The sequence below is a fragment of the Drosophila miranda genome, chromosome 3 (assembly GCF_003369915.1).
Source record: "Drosophila miranda strain MSH22 chromosome 3, D.miranda_PacBio2.1, whole genome shotgun sequence".
Lineage (NCBI taxonomy): Eukaryota > Metazoa > Arthropoda > Insecta > Diptera > Drosophilidae > Drosophila > Drosophila miranda.
In genome coordinates, this window is record NC_046676.1 from 20,750,711 (window position 1) to 20,776,414 (window position 25,704).

The 25,704-nt window shown below is 52.3% G+C and overlaps 2 protein-coding genes across 2 annotated transcripts in view; one reads left to right on the top strand and one right to left on the bottom strand.

Moving 5' to 3' along the window:
- The window catches only part of LOC117185786, a 78,950-nt gene that overhangs the window by 12,362 nt on the left and 40,884 nt on the right, over positions 1 to 25,704 (top strand). The window lies entirely within an intron of this gene.
- On the bottom strand, positions 437 to 11,745 carry LOC108159846 (protein jim lovell). The gene is made up of 4 exons (XM_017293435.2): positions 10,807 to 11,745; positions 7,287 to 9,573; positions 4,750 to 4,881; positions 437 to 2,670 (listed from the first exon to the last, which is right to left on the bottom strand). The coding sequence occupies exons 2-4, from the start codon at positions 9,532 to 9,534 to the stop codon at positions 1,796 to 1,798; spliced, it is 3,255 nt and encodes a 1,084-aa protein (XP_017148924.1). The 5' UTR covers positions 9,535 to 9,573; positions 10,807 to 11,745; the 3' UTR covers positions 437 to 1,795.

Below are 25,704 nucleotides of genomic sequence, written 5' to 3' on the forward strand. Positions count from 1 at the left end.
ATGTACCTGACAAAAGCTAATAGCTCCAGGCGCCACCTGGTGGCTTTTTGTAGCAATTGCGCAATTGCAGCAATAAGACACTAGGTTGCGATTTAGAGTGCGGACAGCTGTAGTCAGGTGGCGCTGCGGAAGCATGTAGTTGATATGTAGATTTAATGTACAAGACATTAGACATTTTCTGATGTAAGATGTAAGGTCTTTGCTGTTAACAAGCTGTTACACCAAAAACAGTGCTGGAAATTACATAAAACAGTGCTGGAAAAAATGTATGAAAATTTCAAAACCTGCGCGCGCAAATTGGTCCACTGATAAGAGCATATTGTATTATTAAAAGCCAAATAATTCAGGTACCAGATCGATTCCCATCTACTGGCCAAGAAGAACGTCTGGGTCTACTGTACGCTCGCCCCGCGATTGATTGACATTCAAAGACGACTCTCATTTAACCTTTTTATTTAATAACTTTTACTATTTATTGTAATGCATACACTTTAATTTTGTTTTTACTTAAATACGTTCTTGTGTGCTATCATATTTAATATTAAAATATTGTATGTGTGGTTTCTTCTTGAGCTTATAAATTATTCACACTATGCGGGGGAAATCAATCGGATGATCGGTTCGATTGTTGTTCGATTTCTTTACAAAAAAAATTACAAAACGGTTAGATCTGTGCGTGGGGGTGGAGGGAGGGGGTTCCTTAAAGATGGATGCCTTTGATTTACAAAGCGGCGTCTGCGAATACATATTTTGTGGGTGGTGGGGGGTGCACGTCTATAGGGGAAGATGGGGGAACAGGTGCCAATGCCTGCTATACAAATAGAGATTGCCTAATAGAACACTTAGGACTACAACTAATGTTCGTATTTGTAATTCTTGTTTTGTTTTGTTTTTTTTTTTTATAAAATAACATTAAAAATTTTGGTACAGTCATCGGTAATCGGTCATCGGCAGTCGATAGATCGATATTATCAATACTACTAATTGCAAACGTTGCATTACAATCTACAATCTACGTCTGAGGAGGGGTAGAGCAGGAGAGGGGGGGCTGTGGCGGCGGCAGGTGGTGGCCGTGGAAAGTCCGTCTAATGCTGTCGGCTTGTTTGGTTACTTCTGCGTATTTACAACACTCTCTTAAACCTGGCTTGCACTTTTGATTATATACCATTCGATATAAAACTTAAATAATACACAATAATGTTAATAATAATAATAATAGCAGATATTGCCTCAAATGCTTTGTAAGCTTTGTCGTATTCGATTACTTAAATGGAAATTAATCGCAAGTCTCGAAATAATAATATCAATAAATACACTATCGTACAATCGTGGTAAGGGGGGGAAGTCCGGGAGTCGGGAATAGGAACTAAAAGCACCAGCAAATCGTATCCTTTGCTCAAACGAAACAAAATCATAATCAAATATTGTCCTTAAGGCTACGAACAAAACTAAATAATCGGTTAAGAATAGACATATTGCATTTCGATTCTGTTCACAGTTTTCAAGTCCGCAGCGGTGGCAGAGCGTTGGCGGCGGGGCACGTTGCAGGCGGTGGCGGATGCGGATGCGGGTGCGGGTGCGGGTGGGGGTGGGGGCCCTGCATCTGGAGCTGCAGCGGGCGCTTGGCCCGATAGCGCTTCAGCTTGCGCCGGGCCATGAAGAGCGGACCGGGCTTGAAGCTGAGCTCGCGACAGGCCATGTGGTGCCCCAGTCCCGGACTCTGCTCCTGGTCGAGCTCGAAGGGCGGGAAGTATATTGGATTGGCAGCCCCGGTTGCCCAATCCCGCCACATGTTTCAATCTTGCCCTGCCCCCCCGCCATTCAGCTGCGTCAGGGGCGGCCCCGTGGCGGCCATCTCGCGCCGCTGCTCCAGCGATAGGGACATCCCCTGGCCGGCAAAGTCGTCGTCCATTGAGGAGGACTGCTTGGAGCCCACCGACTTGCAGTCCTCGTCCATTGTCACGCCCAGATGGTGCATGGCGGCCGCCGCATGGTGCCGCTCTGCCGGCGGCAGGAGATTCAGCATGCTCAACGGCAGTCCCGGGAAGCCGCCGGAGAAGTCGGGGTAGAATCCTTGCGGATTGAACGGATTGAACAGGGCGTTGGGTCCGCCCAGCAGATCAGGCTCCGAGCTGCCGCTCCGTGGCCCGCCCGGCGGACCCAGTGGCAGTCCCAGCTCCAGGTCGAGTGGCCCCAAGGAGCCCAGGTCGCTGGGATGGGGCATGAGGGGACCGTTGCCACTGCCGGAGCCGCTGTGGGGTCCGTTGCCGTTGCCACTGCCACTGCCACTGCCATTGCCCGAGCCGCCCGAGGTGTTGTTGCTCGAGGAGCCCTTCTCCTTGTCCTTGTCCTTGCGGTCCTTGTTCTTCTCGCTCTTGCCGGAGCCGCCGCCGCCCCCGCTGCCCCCCCCACTGATGCCCATCTGGAGCATCTCGATGGGTGGCCCGCTGATGCAGTCCTTGCGGAGCTGCTCCAGCTTCAGGCTCTTGCCGTACTTCCCGCGGACATACATCAGCAGGGAGTTGTACGGAATGCCGAAGATGCGGGAGGCCTGCGAGGTGGTCATCTTCTTGTTCCACACGTGCTGCAGGGCCTCTGTCAGCTCTGTGTTGGTCCACGAGCGAGGTGGTCCGCCCCGTGGTGCCGAGTGCTGTCCCTTGGGTCGTGGCACTGCAACAAAGAAGGGAACAAAATGTCGATTAGAAGGGAGGGGAATAGAGTGCAGGGGGGGGGGCCTAGGGCCTGGGGGAAGGATGCTTGGAGGCGCCACAAACACACACAAATAGCGGCGCTTATCTTGTGGCTCAAATCTGCTAATGTTTCAATCTCTTGGCCCCATATGCTGCCTAGCCAGCTCTTCGGCTCTTCTTGCTGAAAACTCAGTCGCCCATTGTCTGGCCCAGTCCTGCCTTCAGCTCGTACTCGTACACACCCTGCTATGGCAGGCACTCGCACTCGTACTCGCCCAAAGAGCGATCACCTGGAGACCAGCAAACAGAGCAAGCGCTGCGGTGGTTCCCATCCAGGCACCGGCCCCGGCACCGGCTCTCCTTCTATATGCAAATTACGACTAAGCATCGACTGTGGCGTCACATGCACCGCTAAAACTCAATTTAGATCCCCCAGATATCGACTTGCAACAGCCACAGACACAGCCACAGGTTCCTTTCATGACTCTGTGGCAGGCTGTGTGACAATGGCCGCCCGAAGAGCATGCCGCATGCATGAAGACAAGCTTGTGGCAAGCAGCACTCGTAATTCCGATTCGACTGATCATATTCATTTTCCTCAAATTTCGAGTGGTCTCCCAGGAAGGAAACTATGGAATTTCCAGGGAATTTGGCTAATACCAATAACCGAAATAAATGTAGTCTTTCCAGCGAAGACAGCCGCCTTTCGGTACGGCGCGGAGAGCACCAAAACAATCGCCAAATGAACAAATGAATGTGAACAAATCAGTTAATCACACCCACACGGCTGCAGGGAGGGCCATGGAGGGTCGCAGGGGGGGGGCCAGAGGAGGAGGAAGACAACGTGGAGAGCTCCAGCTTCAGCTCCAGCTTCAGCTTCAGCTCCAGCTCTAGATTGGTATCAGTGGTTGAGTGGAACGGGTTTTAGCCGATTTGCAATAAAGAATATCGTGCTATACGCCAGATTTGCGTTTTGTTTACCGTCTTACATTGTTGTAATTGTGTTTGTGGGCAGATGGCAGATAAGATAGACCATTGAAAAGCTCTCTGGTCTCTGGTATCACGATTTTGGCTTTGATGGTCGATTGACCAGAAAATGAAGCAATTATCTTCAGTATGAGACTTTGACCTCTTGAAACGGGGCGCCTCAACCCACACATGGACCAGCACTTAGCCACGTCAACGTCAGATCAAGGGAACGGGGGGGGGAGAGGGGGGAGCTCACATGCGGATTGTGGCACTTGTGGCTTGTCAATCACCTGGCAATCACAGAAGGAATCTAATTGATTTCTGAACCACATTTAAGAGTCGAACACAGAGGAAAACTTCATTGCTTTCTGAGGTTTCACTTGCATAACATGGAGCTCAGGTGAACAGGGTCTAGAGGGGTCTAGGGGGGTCTAGAGGGGTCTAGAGGGGTCTAGGCGGGCTCGCTCGCCCATTTGTCAATCAAAAAAAGCGACGTTTACGCTTGCGCTTTCGCGTTCACGCGATATGCATAGGTGCACATGTTGCCCCATTGAGGAAACCAATAAAAGACACAAAGAAACAAACAGCAAACACAATTTCTTGAACAGGAAAACCACAGAAACAAATTTACCGCCTCACATGATCGCATCTGGAACGATCTGGAATGGAAGAGGAGGAGGATGTGGCATGAGAGGGGGGGGGGGGGGGAGGAGGGGAAGAGGGGAATATCAGCGAATGCTGTTTGCTCTTTCGCCCGAGATTGGCCACAATTTAGGCACAATTTGAAACCGGTTATGACCCTTTCTATTTACTCTTCAATTACTCAAAATCGATTTGGAGCTGCCCCCAGCTCAAAGACGTGCAACAGAGTGGAGCGTATCGAAGGGGGGAGGGGGAGGGAGAGGGGCAGGGGCAGGGGTAAAGGGCAGCAGCGCGAGATCAATCAGTCAGGTGTGAAGGAAACCGAATGCCATGCCATGCCATGCCATGCCATGCCTTGCCTTGCCCCAAACGTGATTGAACCTTTCTCGCTGCATCGCAGAGGGGGGCTCGAGGGGCTAATTAGTTGTTTGCTCATTCTTGTACTTACTTTTCTTCTTGAGGAACGGCGGTGGTCCGCCGGGCATGTCCCGCGGATCGCTCATCTCCATGAGCGGATTGTAGAGCTTGCCGGGATCGATGCCGGGCGGAAAGAGGCCGAGCGGCGAGTCCAGGCCAAACACTGCGTATAGAAGAGCATTATAAGAGTTAGTGAAAAGCCCTGATTCAAATGAGTCCAAAGAACGAGTGCACTTGGCCCTGTCTCGCGTAAGCGGGTAATTTTCCGGCTCACTGATTAGCCGGGACGAACAATACGGAGGATTCCGGTAGGGGACGGACGCCAGACAATAGTACGTCGTTATCCCATTAATATTTTACGCTTGGAGCACACTTCTACACATGAGTGAAACAATTGAAGCGCTGATGAGGCGCCAACGAAGGCAGGCAGGCAGGCTCTGCCCCAGAAGGAGCGTCAGGGCGAGAGGCAACGCGTAATATTGACATTGCATAAGTCGCGCCGTGGATGCCAGGACGAAGACAATGCAGGAGCATGCAGGACTGAGGGTTGGATGGCTGGATGGCTGGGACTACTGGCTGTATCTGTGTCTCGAGGATGTGTTGTATCTGCCGCATAATGACACAAATAACGAGCGCACATTGTTTGGCTCTGTGACTCTCAAGTAGACATTACAACACTCCGCTCCGTTCCGCATACACGTAATATTTTCCTTCGCTTTTCCTTTATTTCTGCATTTCTTTTGACGGCGTGCAGAATTAGTGGATTTCCTTTCATATTTTCTGAAGGGGTCTACAACAGATAGACTTGTTGTCTTCTAGCCCCCCCCCCACAGCGGCCCGTCCGCAGCTATTAGTTCAATGATTTTCACGCCGAAAATATATTTCGCGGATAAAAAAATAAATCACATTCCCCATACGAGCGGGTAAGTCGGTGGCAAGTCGCTTCCTGCGATGTCTGCCAGTCTGGGGGTCGCCATGGGGTAGCATGGGCCTGGCCAGGACCTGGTCCTGGTCCTGGTTCACAGGTACAAAGAGGAATCCTCACGGACTCCCATTTGCTGTACAGGGTAAAAGGCAGTCCATGCCTTGGCACAATTCATTGGCTTTACGTCTGACTTGGCCTGTATCCTTGTGACTGGATTCTTCATTGCCTGCAGCCTGTTTATGCAGTAGTTAGCGACTTCAGTGCACCGCCACCGCCACCGGCAGCGGCAGCGGCGTGGGCCCCTTGCCTTCGTCCTTGCCACACAGCAGTCCCTGCTGATATGTTGGCTGAAATTTGTGTCGCATTAAAAGGTATTGCGCTTCCTGCCTTCCATTCCATCCACTTGTGCATTTTCGTACAATTTTTCATATTTTTGTGCCTTAATTTATTTTATATCCTGTGTGCCAGGTAAAGGTCCTGGGTCCTGGGTCTCCGTCTCCGTCTCCGTCACCGTCACCGTCTCCCCAAACGGATATTATTAATATGAATATCGCGCGACTTGTATGCAAAAAGAAAAATAAAGGGAAGCCCAGCCACGAGATGTCATATTCCTTCTTCGAGTCGGTCCCCCCCGTTTTGGCGTTCCGGGCCTTTGGATTCTTATTTATGCCACCGACGCTGCCAAAGTTGTTTGCCAAAAGGTTTAACTTGTGCGCTCCGGCATACTTTAAGCACAACACATGGAAGGGGGGAGGGGCACGGGGCACGGAACGTGGGGCAACTTAAAAGTCATTTCGCTAAACGTCTGCTGACAGTTTGAACCCAGTCTCCTCACATGTTGCAACAGAGACACAACATAAATTTCTTGCGCTTTCTGCACGCAATGCCAGAGACACCCCACCCCACCCACTGGCACCCCCTCGTCGCATTGGGGGGGCTACCCTTGGCACCTCAATTTGCGGCTGACTCTCCCCGTGACATAAATATACCCACAAAAATATCGTATAAAACGCAATTGAATTTATTTCGACTGCACTCCCAAGCGGGGAACTCGGCCGCAAATCTACCCCCAGACAGTGGCAGTGGGGGGAGGGGAAGGGGGAGGGGAAGGGGCCTGAACCCGTCAAATTATTGGAAGCCCATTGCCCTGTCATTGCTTTTCAATATTTCTTACGGGCTGTCTGCAGCGCAAACTTTTTTACGACTTAATTAGTCTTCGTCCCCGGCCCCACCCCCCTACCGCTGCAGGGGACTTTAAGATCTTAAAGGCACCTGCAACTGCCACTTGAATGCTGTTGAAACGATTCAGGAGCTCTGGAAGTCGCCGAACAGGTGACATAAGCCTCAAAAGAGGGCGACTCAAAGCAAAGGCCAGGGAGGGGGGGGAGCCCTAATGTGCTTAGAGGAGCTTTGCGACAAGAGGACTTCTCCAAGGATACTCGTCTCTGGCAGACACTTTGATGTTGCACAGAGGCCACATGTTGCATGCCACTCCAGCATCGAGGGCTCCAGAAAGGGGTCCTTAATGGGGCCCTTCCGCTGGGTTCCTGGTGCACCGCCCGACCTGACCTGACCGATAACCCAGTGACCTCTTTGGACTCGCAACGGATGAAGCTCGAAACGTAATCAAATCTTGTACTCACTGTGCGGCGGCGTCAGCGTCATGGCGGAGGACATGCCGGGAAACGGCAGCGGCGATGGCGGATGCGTGTGTCCAGGATGTCCGTCCTGCTGATTGAAGTGTCCGGGCAGGCTCATCGGCGAGGAGGGGCCGAACTCCTTGGCAAAGTCCTTGCCGAACTCCTTGCCCAGCTCCTTGCTGAGCCGGTTCATGCTCTCCTCGAGCCGCTCGTGCGGCGCCTGGCCCGGACATCCGCCGCCGGGGCCGCCACTGCTGCCGGGCGGCCCGCCGTTGGGTCCCCCGAAGGGGGACATGCCCATGGGCCCCAGCATGCTGTTGGCAAAGGCGCTGTGGTCGCGCGGGTCGCGCGGGTCTCGCGGGTCCCGCTGGTGCATGGCAGCGGCCGCAGCCGCCGCCGCCAGCGACATCTCCATCTGGTGCTCCATGTGGTGGAAGGGATGCTCCCCAGCGCCGGCGGCAGCCACGGCCGCTGCGGCTGCGGCGTGCATCTGGGCCTCCAGCGCCTCCATGTGGCAGGGCGGGCTGTCCGGGAGGCCGGGCGGCCGCATCCCAGGCGGCGGGAAGCTCAGCAGTCCGTTGCCCCCCGCCGAGCAGCTGGTGGGCGTGTGGATGGGCGTGGACGAGGCGTTCGGGTGGGCGTTTAGCTGTCGGATGTCCTTCAGGGAGAGCATGATCCGCTGGTTGTTGTCCTGCAGCTTGCTGCTGTTGTTGTTGTTGTTGTTGTTGTTGTTGTTCGATTCACAATCGGATGAGTGGGCGGTGTGGCCGGTGTGGCCGGTGTGGCCGGTGTGGCCGGTGTGGCCGGTGTCCTTGTCCTTCTTGGTGGTGCAGAGGTCCTCGGGCCCGTCGCTGGGGCAGGGGGAGGGGATGGGCGACATGGCGGCCGCATTGGCGGCCGCCACAGCCGCCTGGCGCCTCAACTCGTTCGTCGTGTGTATAAGCTCTTCAATGTCCTGTTCCTCCTCGTCGTCGTCCTGCTCCTGCTCCTGCTCCTGCTCCTCTTCCTCCTCCTCCTCCAGCTCCTGCTCCCGCTCGTGCCGGTGGCTCTCGTTGAGATTCAGAGGCTGTTCGCTGTCCTCGGGCTTGGGCCGCTTCTCCTTCGGCTGCTCCTGGGACGCCTCTGGGGCCCGCGAGGACTCCTGCTGGCCCTGGCCCTCCTCTTCCTCCTCCTCCTCCTCCTCCTCGCCCCGCTCCATTCTCTCGAGCAGCTCGTGCTTGATCACAGTTTGCAGGGGTTCCGCCTCCGGCTTGTTCAGGGCAAAGTCGTGCGGGACGTCGCCCGAGCGGCGGCGGGGTCGCGCCTGCTTGCGTCTGGGCATCGGCGAGCTCCCGCCCAGCTCCTGGTCGCTCTCGAGCTCGCGATCCCGCTCGCACTCCTGCTCCCTCTTCCGGCGCAGACTCAGCGCCGCCATCGAGCTCGCGGGGTGGTTGCCGAAGAGGTGCTGCCGTGAGGGCATGATCAGCTTCCCAGCCGCCGCTACTGCCGCTGCCGCTGCCTGAGATGCTCGCACCATCGACGGCGACTCGTTCTCAAAGCTGGAGGAGACCATCGAGGCATCCAGCAGGCCAAAGTCATCCGGCGACGCCGCTGGCGTGGGTGTGTGCTCCGGAACGGAGCTCTCGACGAGTCCCCGCACCTGCAGCGACTCCCCGGCCTGGATCAGGGTCTGCAGCCGCTGCTGGGGCACGCTGATCTCGCCGCGGTACATGAAGTCCACAATCGCCTGGACCACCCAGCCGCGGAAGTCCTTGAGCACAATCACCGGGTGCTTGCAGGGCGTCTCCGCGAACACGCGCTGGAAGAAGGGCGAGCAGGCGGACAGGACCATTTTGTGGGCCCGTATGGAGGTCTCTGCGCAGACCAGGGTCACGTCCACCAGCGTCTTGGTCTGCAGCAGGGCGTCGAAGGCCCGCAGGATGTGGTTCTGATGGTTGTTCCAGCGCAGGCTGTAGTGATCCTGCGGGGCCGTTGCCACCACGGCTCCACCGCCCACCGACGTGGGCGTGGCCGGTGGACTGTGGGCCGCCGCGGCCGCTCCAGTGGCCGTTTGGCTCATGTTGAGGGGCAGGGGCGGCGGCGTGGGCGGCGTTGTGGGGGGTGTGGAGTGCATGGGGCCGTGCTCGCTGGTGGGGGTCTTGGCCAGCAGTGGCAGGGGCAACGGTAGGGCCGCCACCTGGCGTCCAAAGTCGTTCATGTGGCGCGACGTCAGTGTGCGGCGTTTAATCAACTCCTCGGCGTCCTTTAACATTCCCCGCTCCAGTCACGTGCAAAGCTGCGCTCCGCTTCTCTGCAAAGAGATGGCGAGATAGAGAGAGGGAGAGAGGGGTATTAGAGGGGGGAGCAGAGCTTTGGGATAAGGCGCGTAATGTATTCTCGTATTCATGACATATGCTGTGGGGCAATATGTGTGATAATATGTTAATGAGTCGCGGCATATATCATATTTTTCGGCAACACGCAGGCAGGACTCAGGCAGGATTCAGGCAGGATTCAGGCAGGACTCAGGCAGGAGGCAAAGCAAAGCACAACAAAAGCCAAGGACCAGACAATCACAGTTGCTACGTGTCGCGGCGCATATCCTTGAGGATATCACATGCAGATGTGTGATGTGTGATAATGGCTTTCCTCTCAGCCACGCCTGCCCCTCCTGCCCCTCCTGCCACTCCTGCCGCTGTTTTGTCTCTTCATTGGTGTCTACAGTGGCGTGAATCGGGCTTGTTCCCAGCAAAAACCCCGACGCCAAAAAGCGTTAATTGGACCACAGATCCTTCACTCATTCACCCATTCAGTCCTTTGTTCATGCCCCAGTCGCACCCACAGTGCACTCGGCACCTCTCAGTGCGTGGCATCTAATTAATTCAGCAACTGTGTGCTCTCCCGTGCTCTCCCGTGCTGCGTGTGTGAATTTTTAAAAGAGTCACCAGCTGCCCGACTCGCTCCGCCGTGAGCCAGAGACGCGTCCTTCCAGCGACTTCTTGATGCAAAATTAAAAAACTTTACTAGAAGCGTAAGCAAAATAAACATTTTTATTTGCCGTAGCTGCTGCATCTTTGGGGGGGCGAGGTGGCCGCCAACACATGCCACTGAGGGGGGGAGGGGGGGGCAAGAGTGGGAGCCAAAGCCACAGTCAGAGCTGGAGCGAAAGGATAACCACGCTCGAGTGCAACAATGTGCAATTAGCAGGGAACTGCTTCGGTCGGCTCTCTCGCCTTTCGCCTTCTTGGGTTCTTCGGTTTTTGGCCCGTATCTCATTTGCGGTTCCCCGGCAGCTGAGACAACATTTTTATTTATTTATTTTACTTTCCTGTCGAGTGCTGGCGACAGGTAAAAGCAAGTTAGTGGCACGCCAGCCAGCCAGCCAGCCAGCCAGCGAGGCAGCCAGCCAGCGAGGCATTCGAGTTTTTTAATTAATTGTAAAGTAAGTCGCTTGAATCTTTCCTGACGGACTCTGTTTTGGCTGCTTACCAGTCGAATTTAATGTCAAAATTTAAGGATGGGAACATCCTTTCACTTTACATACCATCTACGAATTTTCGCAGCAATTTTTCAAGGGAATTATCCGTAGGGAATACACTTTAAATGTCTCTCACAAATGTCGATACAAGACTGAACAGAGTATCCTTTCTTTTTTTTGCTCAAAAGGGGGGAGGGGGTGGTGGTGGTGTTGGTGGGGGTTAAACGATTTCACGCGTGTGCGGATGAAGCGACCGTCTGCGATCTCGTCGAAGGTTCGCAACAAACTGAATGCGAGGTCTATGCAAATATGCACCTATGAGAGGCAAGGCACGCACCACACACGCACCCCGCACACACATGCAACCCCGAAACACCACCAGCCACCACTCGATGTGTTTGCCTGTCTGCCTGTCCGGCACTGTGTACCCTGTGTTTGTGGGCAGGAGCAGGATCAGTTGAGATTTGCTCTCAAATTGCCCCTCGCTCGACCTGCCATCAAATTTCCCTCTTCCACGGCCTTGCAGGTGATAATCAGGTGCGTGCACACAGAACAACAACAAATAAACAGAAAAAAAGACGAGCCGAATAGGTAGACGGGCAGAACGGGCAGGATGGGCAGGATGGGCAGGATATTTATTCTTTAATGGCCGCTGACAGACAGGTCGAAGGCTACGCTTGTGTGTGTGTGTGTGTGTGATTCTGTCGATCCTCTCGATTTGGCCCATCAATATTCGCGGAAACGCGGCTGGATTGGGTTTCCCGTGAAATGTTTCCCATATGCTTCTTTATGACGTGGCGTGGTGGCACTTGCAACACTCAAAAAAAACACACACACTTTCGGCCAAAGTTCGTTGACGGTCTTTATGGGAGTCTCTCTATCAATTTTAAAGGTAAAACCTTTAAAGGCTGCCCAAAACTCATGAAATTGCTGCCAGAAGGGCAATGGCACTAGTCCTTTCTTCAAAGCAAAAGCACTCTTAAACGATCGTTTCTTTGGGGTCCTTCCCTTGGAACATACATTTTGCATCCACTCGATTGTTGGTTTTGGGTTTTGTATTGGCGTCGGCGTCGGCGTCGGGGCTATAGACGGCCTTTGAACATCGTAACGGTTAGCGGTTGGCTAAAGGATAGTGGCTAGTGGAAACGGTTAACGTACGAGTGCGAGTGTGTGATGACGCGCGTGTGTGGGGTCGTCGCGTGTAGATTCGAACCGTTCAAACGTCACGAAGCGACTAATTCAAATGATGTCGGGACCGGCCCGAAAAAACACAGTAACGTCGCAGCAAACAGAAGCAGCAGCAGCAGCAGCAGTGGCAGTGGCAGCGGCAGCGGCGAAGGCGGTGGAGGCGGAGGCGGAGGCCACCCCCCAATTGCCACGCCCCTAGACCGCGTATGTTGCAGCCGCCCACGTACGCGCACACGTATGAGCAGCGGGCAACAAACAGTAAAAGCTTGCGAAACACATGAGGATGCTACGTTCGGCAGGACGAAGCGAAGCCAGGACGAAGATTGGATCGGGCAACGACGATGCAGCGACGTCGACGTCTTTACTCCTTCGTCATATAAAATATATATATGTTGCCTTATCACAACAACAACAACAACAACAACAGCAGGAGGAGCAGCAGCAGCAGCAGCAGCAGCAGCCAGGATGTCCTCGCACGTCACGTACACCGAAAAAAATATTTATTATACATATATATGTATGTACATATATACATGTGTATCTGTATACGAAATACATTTGCATACACATGCGTACCCGAAGGACCCGAAGGCCACACAACCGAAAGCCGAACGCTGCGACAGAAACGAACGGAAGCGACACGAAGCGGCACAAAAAGAGAACGAAAGAGCGAATCCCACACACACACACACATGTGGAGGCTTTGAACGGTCGTAAAGAGTAATAGCCACCACCGGGAAACAACAACAACAACAACAACAACAGCCACCCACCCACCCCACGCTCTGGCGATGTTGTTGTTGGCCCACATGGAGTTGTCACACGTTGGCCGCCAACTGCGCGTGAGTGTAACATTTTTTAACGGGCACCCCTCCCCGCACCTCCCCTCCACCTAACGACGACACTCTGCCGCTGCCGCTGCCACTGCCACTGCCACTGCCTCTGCCGGCGTCAACATACTCGTATATCCCTTTTCTGCCCAGCTTATGGAAATTTTCGAAAAGCTGCGAGTTGAGTTTTTCCACGTCTCCCGTTGGAGAAAGACAGAGAGAGAGAGAGCCACAATCGTGAAGAGAGAGAAAGAGAGAGGTAGATGGCGAGAGAGGGAGAGAGATAGTTAGAGAACTAAACAACGTACGTGGATGGGGGGGTGTATCTGTGTGTGTGTGTGCTGCCCTCACACATGTACAACTCTTCTGCTCATCCGTCTTGGGGGCAGAGCAGATTTTTTAAGCTTTTCCAGCTGCTGGAACTGCTGCCGCCGTCGCCGCTCTGCCGTCGCCGCTCTGCCGCTGCCTCTGCCGCTGCTATCTTGCTATCCTTGTCGCATGTGCTCAGTTTTTAATATGTTATCTATTTCGTGCCATGCATGCGAGCAGCGTTTTACATAAGAGAAACCCCCTCCACCCCTCCACCCCCCCCCAACAAAAAGAAATCATATACACAACATATTGTACACACACACACAGACACACACACACACACACAATTCATACATATGTCTCTCGCTCTCTGGCATGTGTGCGAAAGAGAAATGAATGTGGAAAAAAGTATATGTACGCGATGCGATGTTCGGAAAAACCAACCCCTGGCCAATCGCGATTTTCATCAAATGCGGAAAAGCGGTTGTGGGGACAGGGACGGGGGTGGGGTAGAGGGTAGAGGGTGGGTCATATGAGCACGGTTTTTGCAACATTTCGATTTGTTGGCGCAAATCTCTCGCCCACCAATACCAACACAGTAGCACATAGGACAGGATACGGCACACACATATGTATGTACGCCCACATGTGTGTGGCAGGCAGGCAGGCAGGCAGGCAGGCAGGATGGATGGATTAGTCGAGGGGTCAGCCGAGGCCAGACATTGGTCGAGGCGCTGTCTTCCCATGAAAGAGAAGGATGCACATATGTACATGTGTGTGTGTGAGGGCTAGAAAGATGGAGGGAGATGTGCAAATGATGAGGCTACAGCCAAGATTGACCGAGGGGGGACCCACGTCGAAGACCCACGTTCTATGGGCTCTTTGCAGCCTACTTTCCTTTGCTTTTGTTTGCCTTTGCCTTCTTTCTCTTCTGCTTGCAGTTCATTTGCATATTTAGACTTGTTTGCCTGCGCTTTGTGCCCTTTTTCGCCATAAATTTTAATTGTCTTTCTTCGATTTTTGCATTTTGCTGGCATGCCAGACAGTGGAGGCCCCCCCCCCCCCCAATCGCAACGTTTTGTGGTATCTGTCCGCCCATTTCTCCACTTTCTCCGCTTCCTCCGAAGTCAAACAAAGCTGTGGCTTTCCTGCTGCCGACTTTTCAGAGATTTAATAATATTTCGACCCTAGTTTCGAGCGGAAATGTGCGCCGGTGGAGTGCCGTTCAATCAGCCATAAAACTATCCGAAAAAGTGGTGCGCATATTTAATGAGGAAGCGTCCATATGTCGACTAACCAGGCTCAAATTTTCAGATCAGATCGGATCGGTAGGAAAAAAAAAAACCAAAACTGCACGCATGCGCGATTCGATTATGCAAATGTGGGTGACGGGGGGGACGGGGGGACGGCAGAGTGCTGCGTTTCATATGCAAATGCAGTTCAGACAAAGAACAAATAAAGGATACGTTTACACATTTTTTACACCTTCCAACAAAGCGTCGAGAGCGAATGATAGAGAATGGAACTGATTCAAGGGGTTGGCCTTGGTCCCCTGGTCCCCTGCACCTCTTTCCAAAGGGGTTCCAGGGGGCACCAAAGGGGATTTATTTCGTTTTTATGCAAATTGGGTTTTCAACTATTTCGAGGGAGCGCTTGCCGCTCCTGTCTGCCGTGTGCCGGCGGCCGTGCCACCGCTGAAGGTCTGCCCGCGACAGCGGCTGCTGCGTCTCTGTGCGGCAAGCCTGGAAAGCCCGAGTGGAAATTTACATTTTCATTGTCCGAGCCGGAGCCGGAGCCGGAGCCGGAGTCGGAGTCGGAGCACGCTTTCCGCGCCACCCCTTTCCGCAGGACACGTGCGCATGTCTTTGGCCCCGAACGCAGATATATTTTTCGTATTTTCCCTGGCTGCTCAATTTTTCACGCTCGCGAAAATGAGCGCGTTTGGAGAAGATGAATTGTAGGGGGGTTGGGGGGGGGAGGATGCGCCCTTTCTCTCTCCCTCTTCATATCTTTGCTCTCCCTCGTTATCCTTTAGATTTTCAAGCACATAGAGGGGTTGGTGGTGGTGGGGGGGAGGGTGGAGGGAGGTAGGTGCGCCCGTTTGTGATAAAGGGGTTCTTGACTCGCCTGATAATTATGAAATGTATGAGATTCCCTTTTGTATGGGTTATATACGAGACCCCCCTCCCCCACCACTGCAGGGGGCAGGGCGATGGCGATGGGGATTCTGGTCTGCTTGCTACACGAGCCCTTCTGGGTGGAAGCCGTGGAAGCAGGAGCCGCCATAATGGCCAACATTTACTAATTAAGAGCTCACAAGTTGCTCCACGTCCGCCGTCCCCCCTGGAAGGCTCGCAGGCTGGGAGGAGCGTGTTTGAAGAGCTTCTAGCTTCTTTATCATTAAATGTGAAGATGGCCGGGGAGGCTGCTCCGGGGATTGGGTGATTATTAATGCATGTTAACGAGGTATCAGGTGGCCAGAGCGAGGCATCCACAAGCCTTTTTCCTTTTTCCACCACTAATCTGGGAATCAACTATATACTCATCTGAGAACCACATGAAGAACCTTCTCGAAGATCAAACAGAATCGGAATTGGACTAGAATATGCCTTAAAAACTCTGCCTAGAGAGAAAAGTCTGTCAGACATGTTTTTCGAGAGCCCGCCGCATCCCCCATCCCCCCACCTGCCGGAAAACTCAAAAGTCTGGTCAAAAGTTGACAAGACGAAAAAAAGTAAAATTTCTATGCACAAAAACAAAGCTCATACAAAACAAAGAAATTACTCGCCGGACAGTGGGAAAAACAAGGAACGAAGGAAAATCAATGCGCTACAAGTGTAAATACAACTTGACCACAGCTTGGGGCAAGAACGGTGTGGCCGTGTGGCCGTGTGGCCGTGTGGCAGTGCGGCAGCTCGATGGCCGGCCACGTCCAGCTGTGGAACAGGAGCCCAGAAAACGGCAGCAGGCTGCTCTCAGAGACGGCAAGAAAACCCGCGAGAAAAAACCTGCAAAGAGGAGGAAAAAAAGCTAAAAAAAAAAAAAATTAAATATGATTAAAAGAAAATAAGAAAAAAACCAGGAGCAGGCAGCGCGAGAGAGAGACAGAGAGACAGAAAGCGAAGGAAGGAGGGCCCGAGAAAAGTTTCCCAAGAAATACGCCGGGGATTCGAGAGCAACAAGCGAACCCCAAGCGAGTGGCCCAGAGAGGGGGGGGGGGGGGGAGGGGTGGGGTGGGTAATGGGAGTTGGGGCTGCTGCTGATGCAACGCAGGCACGTAGACCTACGGGAGGGCGAAGGATAAAAGGTTGATGTCTGTCCCGGTATTGGTCAAGTGGAGGCAACACCCACACACACCCACACACACGCAGGGACAGGGACAACAGGGACTTGCAGCATGCATAACAAACGTCAACATCAGAGGCAGCGTCAACGCCATTTTCGTTTTGCAACTGTTGACAATGTCAGCCTCGGCGGCCAGGCCTGGCTGGGACACGTCGGCCACGGCTGAAGGCTGAACTGGAAACAGAGGCAAGAAGGAAAGATGTCCAACAGCGTCCCGTAAATCTAATTGCTAAACGTGCAACGAGGAGGAGAGTCGCCGCCACGGCAGCTCCTCCTCTCGACTATCGCTTAACCTTTTCCACTTTGTGCTTCGTTCATCCAGTGCAGGATTTTCATTTATTCTTTGTCTGATTTTCCCATATTAAACATGGTCTCTATCTTTCTTTCTCTTGGCCGCTCTGCCACTGTCATGTCAACCCAGAAAATGTGGCAAGACAGTTGGCATAGCCGTTACGGGCGCTACTTTCCTTCGTTCGTTGCTGTTTCATTAATATTGTTTACCAAAGCATTTTTCCTCCAAAGAGCAGCTGTCCCCGTCCGGGCTTTATCCCTGGACGGCATCAACTTGAAAAACAGAAACAGAAACCGTTGCCATGGCCAGGGCCATGCCCAGTCCCCCAGTCCCCCACTCCCCCGGTCCTTGGCCTGTCATGTCCGTCTTCTCGTTTGTCTTAAGCTGAAATTTGAGCTCCAAAGACAATAGCCGAGTTTTTTAAATAACTTCCCGGAAGCTCAAAAAGCAAATAGCGATTCGGGCGGACTGTCTGGGGGGGGGGGGGGGGGGGGAGGGGCTCTACGAAGGGATATGTGGACATTCCCGTTTCGGTGGTGGTTGCTTTTCCCGGTTGCTTTCTTCTTCGCTCTGCCATTGCCATGCTGTACTTCAATTAATTTCTTCTGCTCAAGATATTTCCACTTTCTTATTAGCCTTCTCCAGACATTCTTTGTGCTTCGAGGGGGGGTTAACAGGGTCCTGTTGGCGGTGGGGATTGTCGCCCTCCCTCCCCCCCCACCGTCTGTCTATCTTCATTAACGAGTTTGTCTCATCGTTTCAGGACATGCTGCGCAGGACATGGGCCCGAAAATAGAGGTAAGTGCCGATACACTTATTTTGGAATATTCCAGCAAGTATTTCCGTTTAATATCGTGCGATTCTGCCACTCCTTCCGTCTCGTACGACATTATCAGCTTAATAAACTGCCCAGCCAAAAAGGGACCCTCCCGAGAAACTCATTATGAGCCGAAAAGTGAAAGTCTCTCCCAGGACGGGAGTCCTGAAAATGCGCGAAAACTTGAGACTTTTCCGAGGGTGGGGGGGGGAAAGCACCTACGCGGGGCCCTTGCACCACAACTCATCAGCGGAGGCTGGTGGTGGGGGGTGGGGGGTGATTAGGTGGGCGGGGGGTGTGGTGTATTCCAACTGTCGCCGCGCACTCGCACTCGCAGAGGTACTCCCCCTTTTCGCCCAGCCCTTTTTCGCTGAAAAATCCTCGTGTTTCGTCGTCGTCATCATCTATCTCGTTTCCGCGTGTGTGGCAAAGTTTTTCCACGAGCTGTGTTTTCCTTTCCCCCCCCCCCCCCCCCACACCACACGAAAAAAAGTTTCGTCGTTGTCGTTTGCTGATTTTCCCTCCGTTAGTAGATACACTGTATGCGTGTGTGTGTGTGTGTGTTATTGAATGTTTGCGCTTGTATGTGTGTGCCGCCTGTTATATACAGGATTTCTCTGCCCTGCGCCGCGCCGCTCTGCTCTGCTCAGCTCTGCCCTGCGCCGCTCTGCTCTGCTCTGCTCTGCTCTGCTCTGCTCTGCTCTGCTCTGCTCATATATGTACGAGTTATGCCCCCATTCTCATACGATGGCAGCTCCCCCAATGGGGTCGCACCCGACCTAAGCCCTTCCCTCCAAGGCAGGGCGCTCACCCCCACCCCCCCTTCCCATCTTAGCCCATCTCTGGGCCTTCGCTGGTCATTCTCCAGACATTAACCCCAAATCCCAAACCCCCCACCCCCCCCACCTGGTTACGCATTCAGACTCGATCATTACACACATTCCCATACTCCCACGCCCCCACTCGCCTCACCCGCGCACAGAGGGAAATCTTTCAGCTTTTCACACAATTCAATGAGTTTTTCACACGCTTAAATTATAATTCCAGTTAGTTTCTTAATTCGGGTGCTGCCCGGCCCCCACACGAGACCCCTGGCTGGTGGTGGTGCTACACATGAGCATACATTTCGAGAGAATCGGCGGACGGAACTCTACAAAACTGCTGTCGGGGCTAATTTAAATTTTTTTCGTCTTTGCGAAGACCGCGAAGAACCTTTAAGAAAGTCGACCAGGCCGTGACTTGTGTGCGCTGCCTCATTAACTGTGGCACATAGTTGCCCCCGTCGCACCACTCTCTTATCACCGAGATAAAAATCGATTCGCGCGGCTGCCACCACCGCCACCACCGTGCCACCGCGCCACAACAACACTGACCAGCAGCGGCGGAAAGTGGCGGACAACTTTCCTAACTTAACCTTTATTGTCCGAAAGTTGTTCTTCTTATTACTCTCGTCTTATTTTTTTTTGTTCCTCTTTTCTCCTACATTTTCTTGCACTTTTTCTTGGGCTAAATTTACATTCTGCTGCCTTTAAGGCTGGTCATTCCCCGACGCTTTAAGCGATGTCTATCTTTGTCATAATACGCGCTGGGAATCACCTTAAAGTGATATTATCAGGGGCCTGTTGTGTGCCACCGTTCGAGCCTGCTCGAATTTCTGGCCGCTTTGTTCGAGGGTCTTCCAGGGTCGAGGGGGGGGAGGTGGATCTGCATCTTCTTCGTCTTTCAGCTGTTACTTTTATTGTATTATTCCTCTTTCACAAAACATACAGTTGGCATTTCTGCCACGGACAATGGTCACTCATTGTTTTTAATTACATCTCGAGTTGCGCCGCCCCCCCACCCCCCCCTTTGTCGCCTCGGCAATTAAGATTTAACAGATGCAAAGATTTTGGAAGAAAACAATTTGATTTTCTTACTTTCCAAAAAATAAAAAGTGAAACATGAATGCACAAAAATAAGATTAAGGATAACGAGTTTATCTTCCGTAAACGGAAGGAGGAGAGTGGGCCCAAAAGGAGGAGCAAGAGGAGGATCGAGAGGAGGATCGAGAGGTAGACCAAGAGGAGGAGCAAGAGGAGGATCGAGAGGTAGACCAAAAGAAGGGCCAAGAGGAGGATCGAGAGGAGAACCAAGAGGAGACCCAAGAGAGGTCTCAAGAGGTGGACCAGAAGGTGGACCAATAGGAGGCCTAAAAGGAGGACCAAAAGGAGGCCCAAGAGGAGGCGGGAGAGGTGGTCCAAGAGGAGGCCCAAAAGGAGGACCAAGAGGAGAACCAATAGGAGGATCGAGAGGAGACCTAAGAGGAGAACCAAGAGAGGGCTCAAGAGGAGGACCAAGAGGTGGACCAATAGAAGGCCCAAGAGGTAGACCAAAAGAAGGCCCTAGAGGAGACCCAAGAGGAGGCCCAAAGATAGCACCAAGAGGAGGTCCAAGAGATGAACCAAAGGAGGCCCAAAAGAATGACCATTATGGGATCTCCAGGATCTCCTCAGAATTCTCATTCGCAGCTTGTTTCTGGGGCACAAAAATGAGCTTTGAAACAAGTTTTGAAATTGCGCACAAAACCAATGGAAATGCCAAAGAGAAAAACTTTTAATTGACTCATATTCGTAATTAGAAAAGGCAATTAATCCCGAGTTTGGAGCTTTGGAAACTTTCAGCGCGCTGTTGGCAAAAAAGCCCACGCCCCCTCCCCCTTCCCCCTGCCCCTCCCCCACCCCCCCCCCCCCCCAAGACTGTATAATAACTGTATTTATGTGTAACATTTAACGAATGGAACGGCGGATGGCCTGGAGCCTGTTTGCTTGGCAGCCTTCAAGGTTTGTTTTGATGCCAAGGCTATCGGTGGCCGGGCCACACCGGGCCACACCCGGCCACAGTGGAACCACACACTGGCCACAGTCTCTGCCACACGTGCATCAGGCGCCGAACAATGGCCTGGCCTCGATGCAGTTGGACAATTGATGGCTCTGTTGGCCAACAAAGAAGATCTGAGCGAATCGTATGGAAAATAATTTAAAATAATCAAATGGTATTTTTATTTATAGCCGATCAAACGGCTTTATTGTTTGCCAGCTGCATCCAAAGATGCCCAAGGGCGATCGAAATGGGATGAGGGAGTGGTCCATTGTTCGGCCCGGACTAGGACTAGGGCCAGGACTAGGGCCAGGACTAAGTGGCGGGCGCCACCCACATGTGGAGAGTACATTTGTCAAGTGCCTTGCATCATCGTCACGATCATGTGAACTGCATTCAGACACACATTAGGCTTATCGCGATGCCTGGCGCTGGCCTTTGTCTAGACTTGTGACTGAGCCCTGGCCAAATAGAGGCTTATCCTAGCGCCAGGATTAGCCCGGCCAGACTCCGGGGCTCAGACAAAAGCGAAATCAAATAAACATTAGCAGGCAGAAGAATGCCAAAATCCTTTAGCAGCAAAAGTTAAGATTAGCATCGTCTCGCCGCGCCGCAGGGGCAGGCAAAGGCTTGGATTGGACTCTGGTCTGCACGACGGACACTATTAGTGACCACAAGACAGGGGCGCGGCTAATCCCCTACACGCCGGAAATTAGGTCAGTCTGAGGAGACAGGACACAGGAGAGGAGGCAGGAAAGCAGCGGATAATCATCACAATTAGGCTAGATCTGTGATTAAGGAGCTCCAGAGAACTCAAATTTCATGGGAGTTTTTTCGGAAAACATTCGAGAGATCTGCACCGAATGATGTCTGAATGATTTCCAGTCCATTGATTCTGCTGCCGATCCTGCCACTTCAAGGGGCGACTATTTGAGTGCTTTCACCGGCGATAAATTTATGCACGCCCAAAGGACGCCACTCGGCTACTGTTCTGGCATCTGGCATCTGGCGTCTGGGCACCAAGCCCCACTATCAACATGCTGTCGTATCCTTTTGCATATCCTTGGGCCAAATACAGAAAAAGCCAAAACGAATGCCGGCGCTTTGGCTTTTATTGCTTCATTTCGCAGTGCGATTTGTTTTGATTTCAGCATTTGATAACCTTTTTGTGTGTTGCTGCCTTCCTTCTTTTTTTGTGTTTTGTGTTTTGTTTTGTGTTTTGTTTTGTTATTAGTAATTGTTGCCAATTCCCTGCGGATATGACGTTTTCTGGTATCCATGTCTGGCATTGTTCGAGTTGTCGGCTGCAGCCCCCGCCCACCATTCTCCTCTGGCTCGACCTTATTCCTGGACTTTGACATTTGCTAAAGAGGCGTGGCTTCGGCGTCCTGGTTACTTGTCATTCAGACCTTCAAACATCGATCATCAAAAGTGAAATCCGTCGACTGAGATGGCTCGCGTGCCTCGCATATTGTATTCCACGGGCCACGAGAATCGAGAGAGAGCCCTCGACCTCAACCCCAACCTCCAACCTCTTCGGCAGTGGGACTTACCTTCAGATTATAGTTTCATGGAATATATTACCCTTGGACGGGCCGGGACGGGCCGGGACGGGGGTGGGGGGCCCCCCACCATTAACATTCAATTAAGAAATATTTAAAAATTAACTTAATTTGCGATGTGAATTTATGCAAATATTGAAAATATTTCAACTGTCGGCCCTCACAGAGACACACGGCACTCCGATTCTCTATTCTTTGTTGCTTTTGCACTTTTAATTGCATTCAAACTTATTGTATTAAATGTTAGACACTGTATCTCATATTTTCTAAACAAAAATTCTCAAAAAATTTGCATTCGCGTGAGCGAATTGCTTGGAGTCGCTCCTTAAATGATTTCAATTTCGTGGGCTTTCCGACGGCGCGCTTGTTACGGTATTCGCTTACGGTATTACGGTATTACGATATTGGCTATGGGGATCCTCTCCGGTGGAGCTCTGCGCCTGCGCGTGCGTTTCGTTTCGCGTTCTGCCAGCAACTGTTGCCAGCTTTTGCCTGCCTCCAACGAGAGGCACTCGGCCCAGCCAAGCCAAGCCGAGCCAAGCCAAGCCAAGCCGGGCTTTTTGTGTGTGGGTCTTTGAGCGGTTTTCGAGCTGCCTGGTTGGCTGGTTGGCTGGAACGGCCACGGAACTGGTTTTTGGCCGCCTCTGCCGCTCGATGTGGCGCGACCGACTAATTGGTCAGCGGCGGTCTTCCACCGTCGGCTCTTGAGCAATTAGTTTTCGTTCTAATTGGTCAGAAAATATATTATGACCGACATTTGCCCCCCCTCCGACCCCAGCGCCGGGCTCTAACCGCAACAAAAAGAAAAGCCATCTTAACTGGTTCTCCCGATCGGATCTTGGTTTTTGTTTGTTTCTGTTTCTGTATCGGATTCTAATTGGAATCTAGCGGGGGGGGGGGAATACTCTGCCTGGAGGTTGCCTGCTAATTGGGTTTTCACTTGCTGCTCGTTGGGCGATGATGCGGAAAGGTTGTATTTCATTAACAAGGCTGTAATTTATTTGACTGCGAGCTAGATTTAATTTTAATTTTTTGAATATATTTCGCTGGGAAGAAACAGCCCTGCCAAATGGCGACAAATGCTGCACCAAGGGAGCCCCAGACATGGGGCCCAGACACGGGGGCAACGGTTGCAGTTGCAGTTGCAGTTGCTGCCTCAGCAGCAGCAACACGCGGGGGTATTTAGACACAAACAAACAGCAACACAAAAAAGCAGCAACAACAACAACAACAACAAGGCAAGGCAAGGCAAGCAAATAAATCGTGATCACGTGGTCAAGAGGGCCAGGCCCAGGCATAGGCAGCGGGGAGAGGCGGGGAGAGGCGGGGACAGGCGGGGACAGGCGGGGACAGGCAGTTGCCAGTGTAGGTGGCGGTTGGTGGAGTCTCCAACTCCTTTTTAACTCCTGCAGCAATAAATGTAGTGCCTGCCTGGGACTGATAAAGCCACACAAAGAGCGAAGTGATCTACTAACAGCAACAGCAACAACTGCCACAGCAACAACTGCCACAGCAACAGCAACAACTGCCACAGCAACAACAAGATCATGTTTGTCGTGTCATACGAAAAGAAAAATGGTACAATGAGAGAAGGGAGCCGTGCATTTGGACTAGAACTCGGGAAGAAAACCGATCGCATACACAACACGCCTCAACGCGGCCTCCTTTAACTGCTGCAACAGCAACAGCAACAGCAACAGCAACAGCAAACCCAATCATCGTCATCATCTTCATCGTCGTGGTGGGGCATTCAAATTTGGCGCTTGAATTTGTTGCAAGTTCAGAGTTGAAGCTGCAGCTGCCGCACCGGGGAGTCGTCGCCAGTGCACACAGCAAAAGCAACAGCAACAGCAACATACCAACAACAATGCATGTCGCTGAAATCGAAATCAAGATCAGAACATAGAAACTAGAAGATCAAAATCAGCAACATCATCGGCCACGCCGTACGTATCAAAACGAACGGATGGAGAGGGGGAGGGGGAGGGGCAGGGGCAGGGGCAGGGAAGGAGCGAGTGTGTTTTGTGGTGCCCCAGCAAGAGAAAGATCTCGATCAAAAGGCCGCATCGTGACGCACAATGTGGTCATGGCCAACCTTCCCAGGTTGCAGTTGCAACAGACGGAGAAAGAGCGCCGCCGCCCAGCACCAAATTTGATTCTAATTGTCTGGATTTGGAGCCCAGAGTTCGGTTCTGTTCGTCAGCTGGTGGCTCTGCCATGGATCTGGCGAGTATCAAATGGCGATCTATGGCCCAATCTAATTTGTTTAGCTATTTGCCATTCCCGAAACTCAGTCCCGAAATTAACTGACACACATTTTGGGGCAAACAAAAGCGCCAGCGAACTTTCTGCGGCATGTTGCACGCGTGATTAGCAGAGACGAGACTCTGCTCTCTCATCAGACATATGCCCTGATCGTTGGCAGAAAGATCAGCGGATCAAGCAGCAGGCAGCAGGCAGCAGGCAAGGCTTCGGAGCAAAAGGCAAACAACAGAAACAGACCTCGAAAACGGTTCGAACCCAGTCGTTGCCTGGTTGCTTCTCGGCCACGAAAGAAGTGCCCAGGGCACAGCATGCGAGCGCTTTCAAAGTGTTTCAAGTGTGAAGATCAATTTCATGGCACATTACCGACTCCGGCACCGGCTGGACCGGCAGAGGGGGACTACTTCTTCTCGATCTCTCTCTTCTCTAGAGCTGGAGCTGGCGTTGGAGCTGGCGTTGGAGCCCTTTCCCCATTTGCATACAATTTGAATACAATTGACGAATTGTAGTTTCGGTTATTTGTCTGATCTTGCTCGTATAATGTATCTATTATAATTTTCAACCCCCCATTGTTGTTGCCGTGGAAGGAGGCAGTGTGGGAACGGCGACCAGAGAGGCAGTGTGTGAACAAAGCGTATCTTTTGGGTTCGAGTCTCTGTCTCTTTCTCTGCCTGTGGCGTGTCTTGTATTGATCCATCATCGGACGAGGCCTGAACTTTAACCGGTAATTAGACAAATGCAAATGTCAACAGAAAAGTTCAACGTACCGCAAGGGAGGAGGAGGGGGAGGAGGGCCAGGGGAGCCCTCATAATCTCCAGCGATAATTTATTGTTACGCGAATGAGTTTCGACACTAAAAAAAGGCCTGCAAGCCGAGTGGTCCGTCCGTCCACTGGCTCCTCGGCCAGGCTAATCAGATTGACCCAGTAAACCAGTTGACCGAGTTGTCTTTCGGTTGTCGGTTCTTCGGTTCTTCGGTTTTTCGGTTATTGGGCCCATGCACACTGGATCCCGTCAACATTATTATTTGCCTTGTTAACTTGTCTGCACGAAATGACATTTTACAGCTAAATTTGCCGTCTGGTCTGGACAAGATTTCCCAAGACAACGAAAGCCCGACTAACGAAGCGATGGCTGGAACGTCGAAGATGTCCAACCGCTTGCTGGCTTGCTGGCTGGCTGGCTGGCTGGCTGGAGCTGGTGCCAAAATCGATTTTGCAAGCCCAGATCTGGGCTCTCGACTCTCAACCCCTATCCTGTCCCTATTTCCCTGCAGCTTCCGTCTGGGTCTCTCTCTCTCTCTCTCTCTAACGAGCGGCAGAGGCGCTCTAAATAAATCATAGTAGACTTCTTTTCGTTTCGGACTGGCCTTTGTAGAGCCCTCCAGGAGCCCTCCAATCCGTGGGGTGCAATCATTAGTTACTAAATACTTTCAAACGGGGGGGGTGGGTGGTATTATGTATTGTTTGACGTTCTCCCGAGTTCCCAGAGAGTGAAACC

Bases quoted from the DNA above. Each gene is read 5' to 3' on its own strand.
- LOC108159846 (XM_017293435.2), bottom strand. From the start codon at position 9,534: ATGTTAAAGGACGCCGAGGAGTTGATTAAACGCCGCACACTGACGTCG. The intron at 4,882-7,286 runs GTGAGTACAAGA...TTCTATACGCAG, and splicing joins GACGCTGACGCCGCCGCACA to TGTTTGGCCTGGACTCGCCG. The intron at 2,671-4,749 runs GTAAGTACAAGA...TCTTTGTTGCAG, and splicing joins GCCGTTCCTCAAGAAGAAAA to TGCCACGACCCAAGGGACAG.